General features: G+C 32.4%; 2 protein-coding genes across 2 annotated transcripts; one reads left to right on the top strand and one right to left on the bottom strand.

The window, feature by feature from the left end:
• Window positions 1–15: 15 nt before the first annotated feature.
• LOC111006755 (Reticulon family protein) lies at window positions 16–2,370 on the top strand. Its single transcript, XM_022278845.2, has 5 exons — window positions 16–346; window positions 786–966; window positions 1,111–1,252; window positions 1,603–1,672; window positions 1,955–2,370. The coding sequence occupies exons 1-5, from the start codon at window positions 235–237 to the stop codon at window positions 2,119–2,121; spliced, it is 672 nt and encodes a 223-aa protein (XP_022134537.1). The 5' UTR covers window positions 16–234; the 3' UTR covers window positions 2,122–2,370.
• A 970-nt stretch (window positions 2,371–3,340) lies between these two features.
• Window positions 3,341–4,771, bottom strand: LOC111006179 (expansin-A8). Its single transcript, XM_088122548.1, has 3 exons — window positions 4,593–4,771; window positions 4,188–4,500; window positions 3,341–4,045 (listed from the first exon to the last, which is right to left on the bottom strand). The coding sequence occupies exons 1-3, from the start codon at window positions 4,708–4,710 to the stop codon at window positions 3,742–3,744; spliced, it is 735 nt and encodes a 244-aa protein (XP_087978674.1). The 5' UTR covers window positions 4,711–4,771; the 3' UTR covers window positions 3,341–3,741.
• Between the last annotated feature and the right edge of the window lie 11,106 nt (window positions 4,772–15,877).

Here is a 15,877-nt window from a genome sequence, read left to right as displayed (position 1 = left end):
TTATATTAAAAGAAAAAAAACGAAGCGACTTTTTGATTTCCAGGGCGTGAAGGAAGGAAAGAGGGAAGGCTTTGAACTTGGAATTAAAAAATTCTTCAATCGCGTGGAACCTATTTCGATATTCGCTAGGGAATTCTCGATCACATTGAAATCGGAACAACTTCTTGAGCTTCAATTTTGACCTAAGGGATTCTTCTCCAGAATTCAGTCTCACCGGAACAATTCGGAACTGCAATGGTGGATAATTACGACAGCGCCGGCAACGTAGAAGGCGACGGAAAAGAAATAGCTAGCACTTCATGTAGCCGGCAAGTTTCACTCCACCAGTCTATTGGTGGAGGTAAAGGTATTCTATTCTCCGTCAAACTAAATTTATTAGTCTATTGACCAATTTCGCGTTTCTGAATTGGGGTTCCTTCGTTTCCCTTTTGAGAATTGATTTTGAATCTGGTGGCTGCAATTGGTGATACTTCTGGGCTTTGATTGTTATTGAAACATAGGATATTATTGAACTAAAATTCAAGTATGTTATGAAATGGTTTGCCAGATTTGTGGATATTCTGTTCGTTTATCTGTTTCCCTGTGGAATTTGAATTGAGACTTTGACCGGTTGAAACTTGAAGTGTTTGGTTGCTTTGGGAAATGGATTCTATGTTAGCTATTATCCGGCTTACTACAAACTGCAAGAATGGTTTTCATGGTTCCTTCATTGTGTCTTAGAAGGAATAAAATGGTATTCCTTTTTGTTTCGTCGAGAATTTTGACTCTTTTTTTTGTTTGCATAGTGGCTGAAATTATACTATGGAAGCAGTGGCATGTTTCTTTTGGCGTCCTCGTTGTTGCTACAGTAGCTTGGCTCCTAATTGAGCACTCTGGGTTGCCATTATTGACAGCATGTTCGGATGTTTTGCTGATCTTGGTCGTCCTATTGTTTCTTCGTGCCAACTTTGCTGCGTTTCAGAACAAGTATGGCTATGGTTGACTTATATTTTGAATCACAGTGAAGTTATTTCATATCTTTTACTGAATACCTTCTGCTTACATTATCTTCCTTTTTTCAGCAGATAATATGTTTTTTCTGTTAGCGCTTCAATTTTCCTCTATATGCAGGCAACTTCAAATGTTACCACAGTTAGCATTGTCGGAGGAATTTGTCAATGACGCTGCAGCATCAATTCGGGCCAAGATAAATAATGCACTACTTATGGCTCATGACATCACACTTGGCAATGATTTTAGACTCTTTTTCAGGGTTAGTGTTTGAGATACCATTGAAGGCTTGAATTCATTTGCACTTTATGCAGATTATTTATACTCCTAATACTTTATACTTGAATTAAATGGGTGAAAACCAGGAGAATATTTATTGGCTAATATGTACTTTTCCTTTGATGATATACCTAATGTGCACGATGAGTGATGGCATTTGGATGTGTCAACCATGAGAATCTCAAACCCTAAGGCAATGAAAGCTATCTCGAGACAGTTTAATGAATACATACACCGAGTGATATTCACTTGAAGAGCATAATATTGCCTTCTGGCTTCCTTGTATCTTGATGCAATAGTTAACAGTGTGACTAATCTTGCAAAGCTTTGCAGGTGGTGATCTGTTTGTGGCTCTTATCTGTCATTGGTAGCTACCTTTCTTTCTTCACATTTGCATATATCGGTATGTACAAACATCCTAAAACACTTCTCTGACATTCCTTTACTTTGAATACTTTTCATCGCGTGCAATTACATTTCGATCTAACTTTGTTAGATTGGTCCATTCATCTTTTTCTTTCGTGGCTTTTCCACATAAGAAATGAGTACTGTCTAAAGCTCCCCCTTGCCGAGTGTCCTTTCTCATTATCCTTACCTTTATGGTTTACTGATCTAGCAAATGTAATTTCCTTCCTTTCTAATTGAATCTTCTTGACTTGTGATGTTGCATTTAACTTGGTGACAGGAATTATCATCTCGATAACCATCCCCGCCTTGTACAACAAATACGATAAACATGTTGACAGATACTGCGGAATGATCAGCCAGAAATTTAGAAAGCATTATAGAGTAATGGATGAGAGTGTTCTCAGCAAACTCCCTGGTGAGTTATCCAAGGAAAAAGATCAATGAAAAGGAAAATGCTGGGTGTAATTTTCTGCAGTTGTACTGAACAGAACCACAGGAAAATTGTAATTCTGTTTCACCACAAATGGATGTCTGGATACTTGAAGGTCATTACTTAGCCTTAGCCATGCATGTCTTTACTATGGGTTTGTATCTTGTCATTGGGTTTAATTATCTAAACCATCTAGATGTCACAGATTTTTTTTAAACTGCCAACAGAAATGATTGGAAAAGATGAGGGGATTTTATTTTTAACTTTTGTATTGTAGGGGAGGAGGAAATTCAGTGTTTCTCTGTAATTATGGAGGAAAAGATTGCTATATATATGTAAATTTTTTGTCTGAAATTTGCAAGGGAAGCCAGGTTCTGAATCTGGTTTGGTCAAGGTCTAATCCTGAGACTGAATTGTTTTTGTTAAACATGGATCAGCCCATAAAAAGGCCCATTATTGAATGCCAAAGTTAGTTTAGCAAACATATTTGAAGCAACTAATTCTTAAGATACCCAAAGTGTTATATTTTATTATTTTAATTAACCAAAATCAAAATCAATTGAGTTATATTCATGTTAGCAATGAGACGTGATATCAAATATAATTTACAATGGAAGACAAAAATATACATATTTGGTATATTTGGTACATCGTTGACATTTATATTTGGAGAATAAGATGAGAAGAGCTATAAATGTGGAAAAAGTGGAAGTGATGTTCCATACTTTGATGGTCATATGATATGAATTGTCTTGTCCAGGCAAAATATGATTTTATGGAATCATTGTATTGTACTCTTCCATATCATAATATCATAATTTCCTTTCCCACTCCTCACTTCCCTTTTTCCCTTTTTCCCTTTTCTTTCCTCTTTTTTCCTTCTATTCTCTGCGTCACAACTTCTATCCTTGTTTTTTCTTTTTCTTTTTCTTTTTTCTCAAATTACATACCCCGTATTGGGGTATGGAAATTTGAACTTCCGATCTCAATTACCCACAACTTAAATTACAGTTTTGTCCATAGATTGAAATGCTTTTATGGGAATTATATACATAAGAGTCAATGAGGACTAATCTTGAAGTTCAATCAATAATGTCCATTACACTTATGCGACTACCTCTGAAAGAAGATGGAGCTACATAAATAAATTGGTGCATTGAATTTCAAGTATAATGAAAAGATTAAAAGAAAATACTAAAGGAATGAGCATAAATGACCAAATGAGACGTGTAATTTGAGAAAATAAAAATTTCAACTAAACATAATTTGAAGAAAATCACTGATACATGGCCCTCGGATTAATTAAATGAGGACTAAGTCAACAATTTTGTTTCTAAGATAGCCAATGGGGTGGGATATTTCCTCTTTCCCTAAACCCAAACTAAACCATACACTTAAAATTCTTCTACACACAGTAACAGTATTCTCCTATAATTTATATATATATATAAAATTCAAATATATAATTTCATATATATATATATTGTGTTTTTGAACTCCAAAGACCTAGCGGGTGCGATTCAACCACCACTGCAATTAGCCGGCAGGCGAGGGCGAGGGCGACGGCGGCCGGCCGGAGATTTTCCATCCTACTCTGTCTCTACCCGTGTCAGAACAGAATCTCCGTTTTTTCTTCAGAACTGTGATCCCTCAAAAGTCTGACCGAACTGCCAGTTGGCCGGAACGGCGTCGTAACTGGTGAGGGTGCGGCCATCGCTGGTGGTGACTTGGAAGGACAAGCTCTGTCCGTTCAAGTAGTTGTTGCTCTGCCAGTTCTGTCCCCAATTCCTCGACATCGCTTGCCACCCAGTTTTCGACCCCTTTATCGACACCGAGTGCACGTCGCCGGCGCCGCCCACGTTCGTTATCAGCACCAAGTTGAAGTACGAATGGCCGTTGATCGTGAACCTTATTCCCCCTTTCTTCACGCAGGGGACTCTGCAATTATAACCAAACAGGGGATCCACGTTAAAAAACCTTTATAACAGATCTAGACTACTCCTTGCCAATTAGTTTCGAGTACATGATTTATGATAGATAAAGACCACTCATCTCATTACGAATTCACGATTTCTCTTACCTTCGGAAGGAGACGGGGACGATGCCGGCCCGGTACTGAGCGATCTGGAGAAAAGCGGGCTCGGCCAAGTCGAAGTGCTGCAGAGGAGGGTTGCACCAGCCGCCATTGTCGTTGGACAGAGCCAAGTTCGGGGGGCAGAAATTGGTGGCGGTGACGATGATTTTTCCGGGAAGGCACCACTTGGGGTCGCTGTTGCAGGTGATCTCATAGCAGGACCCGCAGCTCAGGCCATTGTTAAACAGAGCAGTACTCAACGCCGCAGTGTTCGTCCCATACCCTTGACCATACAAATTCCCGTACCCACAAGCCCCACCTGAAACCAACAAAAACAAACCCACACGCTCAGTTTATTTAGACCCCCTTTAAGCAAAAATGAAGTTAAACAGAGAGTTGTTTGAAGGTTACCCATTGTGCCGGAGGCGTCGCCGCCGCCGTAGAATGTGGCGTGGCCGTAGTCGGCGTAGATTATTGGAAGGGAAACTAGTAATAGAAGCGAGAGGGCGGAGATTGGTGCGGCGGCCATTGGAGGAGGAGGAGAAGAGAGTGAAGTTTTTGTGTTGTTGTGTGTTGTAGTGTGTGGAGAAATGGGAAGGGGTATATAAATAGGGGAAAAAGTGAGGCAGTTGGATTGGAGAAATGTACAAGTTGCCTATAATTGTGGTGGAGAATCAGATTGAGAAGAATCAAAAGGAAGAAGAGGAAAAAAAAAGTTTAATTATAAATTTTGGTTCTTATTAGTTGGGATTCTAATATTCTATATATTGTTTTTGCCCACATACACAATCAATTAATATGAGAACGAATAATTGAATCTACCACTTCCATGTCTTTACGTGTCTCTAAACATGTCTTAATTATTGAACTATTTTTACGTTGGCTCATTTCATTTTCAAAAAAGAAAAATATAAACATATAATATGAAGAGTAATTTGTGATATTGTCATTTTTTGTTCAGTTTTCATGTATGTTGTGTTTGTTATATTGTTTGTATTTTGTGAGTATGTTATTATTCTTCTTGATCGTGTTTCATTTGTTTTTCACAGGTGTTGGAGGGAATTTTACGCCATTACACGTGGATTTAGCTACTCAGTTCGAACCATTGAAGACGATAAACAAGACCAACTGTATAGTCTAACTTAACTCAACACCGAGCTGAGAACTATGATCTCACTCAACCGACCTAAGGGTTCCGACCTTAGGCCCGACAATCATAACCACTGGTCGAAGTGGTTGTAAGAGCCTTGCTCCTGTCTATAAAAGAGACACCCTACCTCATAACCTCGTGTACGTAATTCAATTCTGAGAACGACTTACTGTAGCTCGCGCCTACATTGACTTGAACATCAAAGTGTTTGTTTCTTTTACCGGTCTCTTGCCTAAACGTCTTACCTCATCAGCTCATCCTTTTTATCATGGGGCCAATCTGCATTAGTTGAGTAGAATCTTGCCTCAACAACTAGTTTCTTTATTCCTTTCATGACTTGACGTCGAGATCTTTTACTATTAGATTAAAATTATAAAAACCAAAATGAAACCAAAGAATTAAGGAGAATGTTTTAAAATTATATGGAGCAAATGGGTAACTAAAAAAAGAAAAAGTGAGAGGGAGAGAGAGTTAAAAGTGATTATTTATTTATTTTTTTGGTTGGTTTTTGTTTAAGTTTATGAAGTGGGAATGGGATTAAGGAGAAGAAAGAGGAGCACATGGAGGTGTCCGAAAACTTTAAACAAGGATGGGCCCACCTGCACATGCTTTTTCTCAACCGTTTCTCTCTCTTAAGTCTTAGATAGCGAAATATTTTACACGTGTCCCTATTTTGTTCGTTGGTAAACGGTAGTTTGGAATCTGTGCCGTTAGGAAGGGAAAGGATGCCTTAAATTACGCTTCTGCCCTTTAATTTAGCCCTAGCCCTAGGGTGGCCCATCTTAATCTTACTCTTATACCCCTCCCCAAACGTTTTCGTTCTTTTAACTAATTTTAAACGTCAGTTTTCACGTCCATGTCTCAATTTAATTGAATTATCGATCAAATATTGATTTTGATCCGATATTCTTTTTTAAGAAATGATAAACATCAACAAATAATAATCAGTTAAATATTCATCTAACATTTATTAGGATATCAATTTTCTTTCTATCCATCGTGTTCGTCAAATAAAAAAATAATTAGAAATTTTTTAAATTATTTTAAATTGATTTTTAAGGTATCACTTTAAAATTACTTTAACATCTATCAGGATGTGTTTGAGGGTCGTCAAAATCATCACGTTTCTTTTAATCGATTATATTTGTCAAGTAAAAAAAATGATATTAGAAAAGTTTAAAATTATTCTTTAAGGTATCACTTCAACGATCAATTTAAAAAATAAATTATACTTAAATCTCTTTTTTTTTCTTTCAAAATTACTGTCTTTATCATCACTCCATACACCATTATTCTACTTAAAAGACAAATAAGCACTATCGTTATTGTTATGTCTACTTTTGCGATATTTTGTTAAAGTTTATCTTTTCTATTATTTCATCGATTCTTTTCAACATATTGCAAATGTCGATTTGCTTCTTAAGTTCATGTCGAATCCACATACATAAAGTAAATGTCAATTTGTCAATGAAAATTTAATATCATATTCGTTTCTCCCTCTCTCGTTTGTATGTATGTGTTTTTAAATATCCACAAGCAATCGACCCATCTACGTATGTATTTACTAATTTCACAATCCTATGTTGGGTTGTTAGAAAATTTATAAAATTTTAATATCTTAGGATATATAGACATTGTTAGGTTTGCGACGATCAAAATCCTACTTTAACTAGATAATTAAAACATAATATTATAGGTATATAATTAAGCGATAACACATTTATAATGGTTCAATCTTTTGGGTGACACTAAAAGGTCGTGAAATTCGAGGAAGAAGTTTATACTTTTTTAACTTTGTATTACCCAAAGATTAATTGAAGCCACCGAGACAAACACATTTCAACTCACTTTGAAATAGAAAATTTGCTTGGATCCATATTTGAAGATCTATTACTCAGTATTCAAGTAGTTTATTTATTTATTTCGGGGAGTGAACAGAAGAAAAGAGTATCTCTCGATTAAGGTGTGATATTAATTAATTGATAAAAGAAAAAGAATTATAATTAAAAAGACAAAACTCAATTGAGATGTATTTATGGTTGGTATTAATATTCTATTAGACTACTTCAACTCTCGACAGCGCGGAGTTTAATTTCGTTTGACTTCATAATAAATTTTAGATAATTATATTATTTTCTTTATCAATAAAATAAAATAACAAAGCTCCATAAAAATAACCCAAACCCAAACCAAGTGAACCTAAAACCCACCTAAATTTATTAAATTTGACCCCGCTTGAAAATCTTCACTATTTTAAAATTTGACTTTTGATTACCCATATTTTGAAGGCAACTAAAATTGACCTATCTTTTTTTTGCCTTCTTTATTTAACATGGTCTCAATTTTATTAGTTTGAATATAGTTCTATAGAGCATAGCCCTGCAGACAGTCGTGAGGAACTATAAACAATTAAAAACATATATCTTTTATAAATATATTATTTAGAGCAATGGTTCTAATGTGGCATCGTTTATAATAGTGACATTTGTTGCCTTTTTAGATAATCTACCACGATTTTTAACAGGTAGCTCATTGTAGCTACGGAAATTAAAAGAAATAAGATGATAAAATTTTTCACTTATAAAAAATAAAAGAAAAACGGGATAATTGAAGATTGTCAAATGTGAACTTAAACATAACTCAATTGGTTAAGACACCAACCTTTGACTGTACTGAAATATATGAGTTCAATTCTCTATCTCATTCCTTGATGTACCAAAACAAACATAGATGTTCGAGTAACTAACAAGATTGCCTCAAAAAAAGCAAATTCAATCACAAAGAGATATGGGAATCTTAATGCAAGTACATAAATTGATCTCCCCCACATACAACTCCAATCGCTCCCATCCAAATTATCCTCTTTATTTTATTTTATTTTCAAAGTTGGCCAATAAATTAATGAAATCAAATATTACACGAGAGTAAAGTAAACCTAAGCGCATAAAAAACCACAACATTCAAACAAAAATCAATCAAACAAGGGCTATTTTTTATTTCTCTTGGTACAACAAACATAGGAATACGAAGATTTGAATATGTTAGATATCCAATATAACTATTAAATTTATCCTCATTAATCAACTTAAACTTTAAGTTCATTGATCATTCAATTATATATTTAAAATAGTATCAAATGAGGTAAGTTTTAATTATTCAGTATAAATACTTAAATTTACTCTAATTAATCCACTAAAACGTGTAGATTTATTGACTATTTAATCATGTTTAAGAGAACCTCCCACCTTAATTTGATTCTCGAGATTTGAAATTGAATCATGGGGGGGTTTTGTTATTATAACAATAATTTAGTAAGAGCTTTCAAATCAATACAATAAATCGTGGATGATAAAATAATTAAGAAAAGAGAAAAAAAAAAAAGAAAAAAATGGAAATGGGGCCTACCATGTTAGGGAGCACATGGAAGGGCGATGTTTGCGCTGCGTTTTGAAGACAAATCCAAATATATATTGTCAGACACCGACTTTTCCCATTATTTAAATCCCAACCAACGCCACAACTAGCCCTTTTCCACTGCCACATCCTCTTTTTCTTTTTTTTTTTTTTGTCTAATTTCTATTTTATTTTTTTAATATTCTTTAAGTATCCATTTCCAGTTCGAATTCGCCCGCCCTTAGTTTTTTCTTTTTTATTTCTTTAAAAATAGTTGTTGTGTAATTTATATTTATAAGTATTAGATCAAACCGACAAGATTGAGATCAATTAGTTTAAGCAAAAAAAAAATACGAGAGTATAATTTGGACTTTGGAAAAAATTAAAAAAAAAACAATTGATATAATTTTCTAAGTGATTGTTTATTGTAATACTCTCATTTAGATCATTGGATTAAGAACCGTCATTCATTCAACATTATGTTTATTGTTATATTAGACTTAAATATTTGAGTTGGTAGGTTAGGATAAGTTTATATATCACTTATGAGTCTACAAGACTGTACTCAACAAGCGTAATATGATCCATGTGCTTATTTTTCCAAGTCAATAAAACTAAATATGCTCCATGTTTTTCTTACATTTGAACTAAAATACTCGATCCGTGATTCTTTCTCTTCATATATTTTTGCATTAAACACGAATGAAAAAAGAAGAAGAAGGAGAAAGACAACATAACTACAATGCATGAATGAAGAAAATTAATTTATATGGAATGGGAAAGTGAAGTTTGATTTATGAGGAAAGGAAATCAAAATGCATGTGGGAAGAACATCATTGATGCTCAGAAACAAAATCTTCCAAAAGTCTGTCTCTTAGTGCATAATTTTGGAGGGAAAGAAAAATAAAATATAATCATCTTATCATATTTCCATGTCATAGCAAAAAAAAAAAAAAGTTGGGGGAGACAAGACACGAAGACAATATATGCAATAGATAGAGACCAACTTTTTCAAAGTGTCGTTTGGTTTTTACTGTTTGAAAATTATATTATTTAACAAAAGAAAAAAGAAAGAAAAAGAGAAATATCAATTTTATAAGTGAAATTAAAGACACCAAATGGAAGAAGATCTCACTTTGATTTGGCCAAACGTGCGTTGGAAATTCGGTGCATGTGCTACATGGGGTCAAAAATTTTGGCTTTTCTTATCTCATTAATCAATTGTCATTGTCTTCTCTAAAACCTCAATCAAAGTAATAATTATGGAAGAAATTAATTAATCATTATGATTTTGTTATTGTTTATGCATGCTCGAGATGATGATGTTTTTTTCGTTTGAATTGTTTACTTAGCTGTAAAAAAACAACTCGATTATTTTGTCTATGAAAATAGAGAGGATGGAACTCAATATAGTTTGTCCTCATCCGTAGTTACTTTCTGGTGAGGTAATGCATGTCATAATAGTACTCAATGAAAAAAAAGTGGAAAAATTAATATTATTCTTGGTTAGGTAAAGGGTAAAATTTAGAGAAATAACTAAGAGATCGCAATTAATTACATCCTTAACTCTTCATTTTCCAAACTCACACCGAACCATAATTTTCACTAATTCATACTGATAGCCTAACGGTGAAACTATTTAACAAAATGATAAGATTAATACCCAATTTTTATGATAATTTTACAAAATAGCAAGAGTATGAAGTTGAGAATTGATGTGAATTAATAATAATAAAGAGAAATGGAATAGTGACATAAAATGGGGATGTGGGAAAATGAAAATGTGGTGTGATTGATGGAAATAGGGAGGTAGGGAGAAGGAGATCCACAAAAGGGCATGTGAGGAAAAAAGCAATGTTTAAGTTTATCCAAAAAGAAAGTTAACTTTTTTTTTTAATAATAATAATTAGAAAAAAAGAAACCATGTCCATGAAAGTGCCCTTAGCAAAGGAATGTGACCCATTTTGATTCACTTTGGAATTGGAACCACAAAGACAAAGAAAGAGTTCCTCCCAATTGGAGGGCAATGGCAATTTAAAGGCTACAAATTAGGGCATGGGGTCCTACAACTCCATGTGCATTTAATTTAATTCAATTTGTGACCCACTTGTGGTTCCACTTCTAGGGCTGCACAATTGTAGTTGTAGGACCATCCCCTCCCTCACCCCTAGTTTTTCTTCTTTTTTTTTTTTCCTCAATGCATTGCCTTTTTCTTATGGCTTCTCTTCTCAAACTTCAAACCTTTGCATTTATGTCTCTTCCCCAAGAATTAATTCATTAAACCAACTCTTTAAATAATGTGTGGGGAATTTTCTTTTAAAAGAATGCAAATTACTCACTTTCTTGTCATAATTGGTTCACTTAACTACTTTTGATTTCATGCATATTTGAGATTAAAAAATATATATATTATGATTCAAAAACGGAATGGAGAATATTTGTACCTATAATTTCGAGGAGAGATGGTTAATATATTAACAAATTGAATTAAAGCAAACAAGTTTTTTTTTTTTACTCAAGGGGCATTAAGTGGAGAAATTTTGGATTTTTCATTTTACCCATTTTTAAGTAGTGCTATGTTATTATAAATACATTATCTTATAATTGCAATATTATTTAGGTTGTAATTTTTTTTAGTTCAATAATAGGTGTTTGGTGTTGGCAACAATTAACATATTTCTCCGGATCCCACATTTGTTTCAAATTTCACAATGTCTTCTTTCTTTATTTATTTTTGATTTATCGAATCTCATTCTTTATTTTGCTTTGGAACTAAAGAATATGAGACTGAAAAGTATGAAATTGAAATGTTTGTGTTTGGATATAATATAGAAATGAGGTCGACGAAAACTATATACGGTAGATCCATCGTCTTATATACCCATAATCACGACAACGGTACCAATCGTATAATGATATGATATTTGTCTGCTTTGGGCATAGCCCTCACGGCTTTACTTTTGGTTTCACCAAAAATGCCTCGTACCGATGGAGATAATTGTCCTATCTTATATACTTATATATTTATGATTACCTCCTTCCGTGGTCAATGTGAGACTTTGTTTGCATTTCTCTTACAAATTAAAAATTCATAACATCCTCCTAATGGTTTAAATTTGGGGAATGAAGCCCAAGACATTTCACAAGTCCACTGTGGTCTAGATGGCCCAGCCCAATTCAAAAGTAGCAGAGCCCAGTCCATGGGGGGCCAATCACCCACGCAATTGTGTGAAGTGACGAAGGTTGAAAAAGATCTTTAAAAAAGGGAATTTGTACTTTTTGTCTATTTGGTCCGAAGAATTAAAAAGTGAACCATTTTAGTCTTGGAGGTTCGTAAAATAGTTCTAAATGGTTCTGAAAATACCTTGACCATTAATTGACTAAGGTTAAGATGGTATATCAATTAATTAATTGACTGCATAGTAGTGTTGATTTAGTAAAATATATTAAGTTAATAATATTTTTATCATGATTGAATTTTCTATTTTCCGTTCTTAGAAAAAAAAGAACTTTCAATTAACACAATGGAAAGCCATAAAAATATATTAAATTGATATTTTTTTTTGCTAAATCAACAATATTCAGCTAACAACGTAAACACCACATCACTCTAACGTGAGTTAACAAACAATCAAAGTATGTATGAGACCATTTAGAACCATTTTACAAATTTCATCAATCAAAAGTCTCTATTTTGAAACTTATAGACACTTGTTCCAAAATTTAAGAACTAAAATGTCCTAACTATTATTATAGGTTAGAAAGAGTAAAAAATTAATCCAAGTTTCAATAAAAAGATTAAAAAATACATCTCTTTTTAATTATAATTGGAATTTTATATTAACAGTAAATATATGAAAATATTATAAATTGAAATGGGTGCACTGATGAAGAAGATGAGATGGATCAATATTTTATTTTCTCCTAGAATAATAAATGTGTAAATTTGTAAATAACAACGTAAATTTTAAAAAGATTAAAAAATATATCTCTTTTTTAATTATAATTGGATAAATTGAAATGGGTGCACTAATGAAGATGATGGGATGGATCAATATTTTATTTTCTCTTAGAATAATAAATTTGTAAATAACAATGTAAATTTTACTCGATAGTAATTGACGATCATGAAATTCAAATTTCCCTATTCCATTTATTGTATTAAAATAAAAAAGACTAAATATTTATTGTAAAATAATTATAGGATAACTTATGTATCGACATATAAAAATCCCTTCCTTTTTCGTGGATTTCTAAGAACGGCTAAGGCAAGCGAAAAAATGATTTTTTTTTTTGGGGGGGGGGGGGGGATTGAATTTAAATAATAATCTTAGATATCATTTATTATTATTATTTCGTGGAAATTATTATTTTCCTTGAAAGAAATTATTTTTCAAATGTACATCTTTTGAAATCTTGATATTGAAAAAGATGTGTCGTTTACCGTTTTCCGTTCCCGCAGGTAGAAGGTGGGTTGGCGCCGGCGGGCCCCACTCCGATTCCAAATCGGAAAATCCAACCAAATTAAATGTAAAATAAAGGGAAAATTTTGGCGTTATTTTGAAAAATAGAAAAATGCACCAATTTATTTCTCAGATCTTTCAAAATGGCCTGGCCCCCTATGTATTTTATCTTGGAAATAAAAATTATTCGCTTTAATGTAAGAAATTTTTACTTCTCGTCACTTTATTCGATCTTTTTTTTTCTTTTTAATCTAATCCATTTTTCTGTCCTTGTTCACTTTGTATTCTCTCTCTTCAATTATTTTCTCTCTCTAATGTTTATAGGAAAAAAACATATAAACAAATGCATTGGACATTTAGATGTGCTAAATTCTTCAAGAGGGGGAAAAGAACTAAGATGATAAAAGACACGAACTATTCCTTATAAATATTGACTTACAATTTTAAATGATAAAAAATTATATGAAAAAAATAGGGTTACGGTTCTACGTACATTTTAATTATCATTATTTTTATTCATCTTTATATTTGGGTTATTTCAACTTTAGAGAAGTTATTATTGTATCTTAACTGATTAAATTATATTGAGACTGACTTATATACTTCTTCTAAAAGAGTTATGATAATCCATATGTTTCGATTAAAATATATCAAATATTTATGTCATTAGTGAGGTAGTAATAGAATTCTAAGATAGGAAATAAGTTTTTGTGAATCCAACTGATGAAATTCCATAATATGATATTTGGGGGCTAAACTATATTTTGATTGAAACATAAGTATATTTGAATTTTTTTCATCACTTTGTTATGGAATATGTATTAGAGTTTTGAAAAAAAAAAAAAGGATTTAAAGTAGTGTACAATTTGTTCTCCAGATTCTTACTTTCGATTGTGTTTAGAGATAAGGATGATTGACTTTATGTTCGAGAGTGTCTCACTTTTGGTATCATTTTCTCTCCTTTTATCCTAACCGGTCCTAAGTAGAATAAAGCACATAAATTACGAGTGAAAAATCGTGGTCCCAAGAGCATATATAGAGGCTAAAAATAATTTACTCAATTTGCATCGTGTAGACATACACACGACTCATCAATCTAAACAAAACTTAACGATTAGGATATTTCTACACGTTCGAAACTTCACCAACGTATTTGCAATGTAATATTCTAAGAAAAATCGTATAGGATTCGAAACTACTCCCAATATTACAACTTATAGGTAATTAAAACTTGACCCAGAGCAGATAAGGATCAAGTGACCTGAATCCAAAAGGACCAAACCAACCCCAATGACTAAAATCTGAGCAAAATAAATGATTAATAATAATGATGGGAGTTAGTTGAGTGGAGTTAGTCAAATCGAAGCTAGAGAAAAATATTTATTTTAATAATAATAAGTGGGTGGGAAATCCAAGTGAATATATTGAGGAGAGGAGAGGAGAGGCATTTGATAGAATCAGACACATGATCTCCCATGTGCCCTTCTTTTCTTTGATCCCTAACGATAATTTTGTCTTAGTATGTGCAATATTTTAATCTTCATAATTTGTAGTGATAAAACAGTCCAACATTTTGTTTAAAAATTATGCCCATTCTATCAGCTATTTTATCTTCTAATCTCATCTTAAAAGAAAAAGGCATTTTTGAAGTCTTGAAAATTAAAAGGGTAATTTTTAAAAGGCGTATAACTCAACAAACAAAATATAAACATGAATAGAAATTATAAACTTAAATTTTGAAAAGAGAAAAATAAAAATAAAATCATTATCAAATAAGACAGGAGGCTTCAATTTTATATTTAGATTAATTTGAAGTTTTGGAACAATTTTGAAACTTACTACTTTAAGCATTCATTAGCCTTTTTGACATTTAGGGATTACAAAATAATTTGTAGGGAATAATTAGCCTTGGAAACTTTTTGATTTCTTTATCCTTATCTGCTAATTTTTTTTCACCCCTTTTCTGTTTCTTTATTAGATAAAATCTCTTCATTTCTTTAATATTAATTATATTGAGTAGATGTTTACCAAAATATTGTGATAGATGAATCCTACAAGTTACACATTTTATAAACCCCTATTATAGTAAAATAATGTTTCTTAGAATCTACTTTTAAGAAAGTAATTTGCACGTCGCCATCACATAATAATTTTATTATTATTTTTTTTTAATTTAGACATTCAATGGGAGTCTCAAATTAGCTAAATTTTATAAGTTGAATTGTCATCATTATTGGTTATCTAAATAAATTTGTATATGTGGAAATGAGTGAGGAGATTAATTTTGGAAAATCCTTTCACTTTAAATTTTGCACTAAAATAAACTTAAAAAATGAACTTTAAAATTCTAAGTTACTACTCTAAAGACTCTTTAGTCTCGTCCTATCGATACGGTTGGTAGAACTAAGATAGACCCATCATGAAAAAAGTTGCATAACACCGATACGACTATTTTATACAAGTTAAGATCTTCTCCTCTACTAAAGTAATTGTTAATTTACTTCTAAAATAATTGGTTACATCATCTTTTCCAAAGTCTTGTATCTAATCAGAACCTTTGAAAAATATCTTTATGATTCTGAAGCCAAACCTACCAGACTGAAAGCTCTTATATTTATCTATGTGATTATGAAATGACTAGAAAACAGTAAAATACCTTGTAAATTAAATATCTTTTAAATGGGGAAAAG

The sequence above is a fragment of the Momordica charantia genome (assembly GCF_013281855.1).
Source record: "Momordica charantia cultivar OHB3-1 chromosome 4 unlocalized genomic scaffold, Mcharantia_2.0 BLBB01000004.1, whole genome shotgun sequence".
In the NCBI taxonomy this organism is placed as follows: Eukaryota; Viridiplantae; Streptophyta; class Magnoliopsida; order Cucurbitales; family Cucurbitaceae; genus Momordica; species Momordica charantia.
Note: the sequence above shows the minus strand (reverse complement) of the source record. Positions and strands in the feature narration are given on the sequence as shown.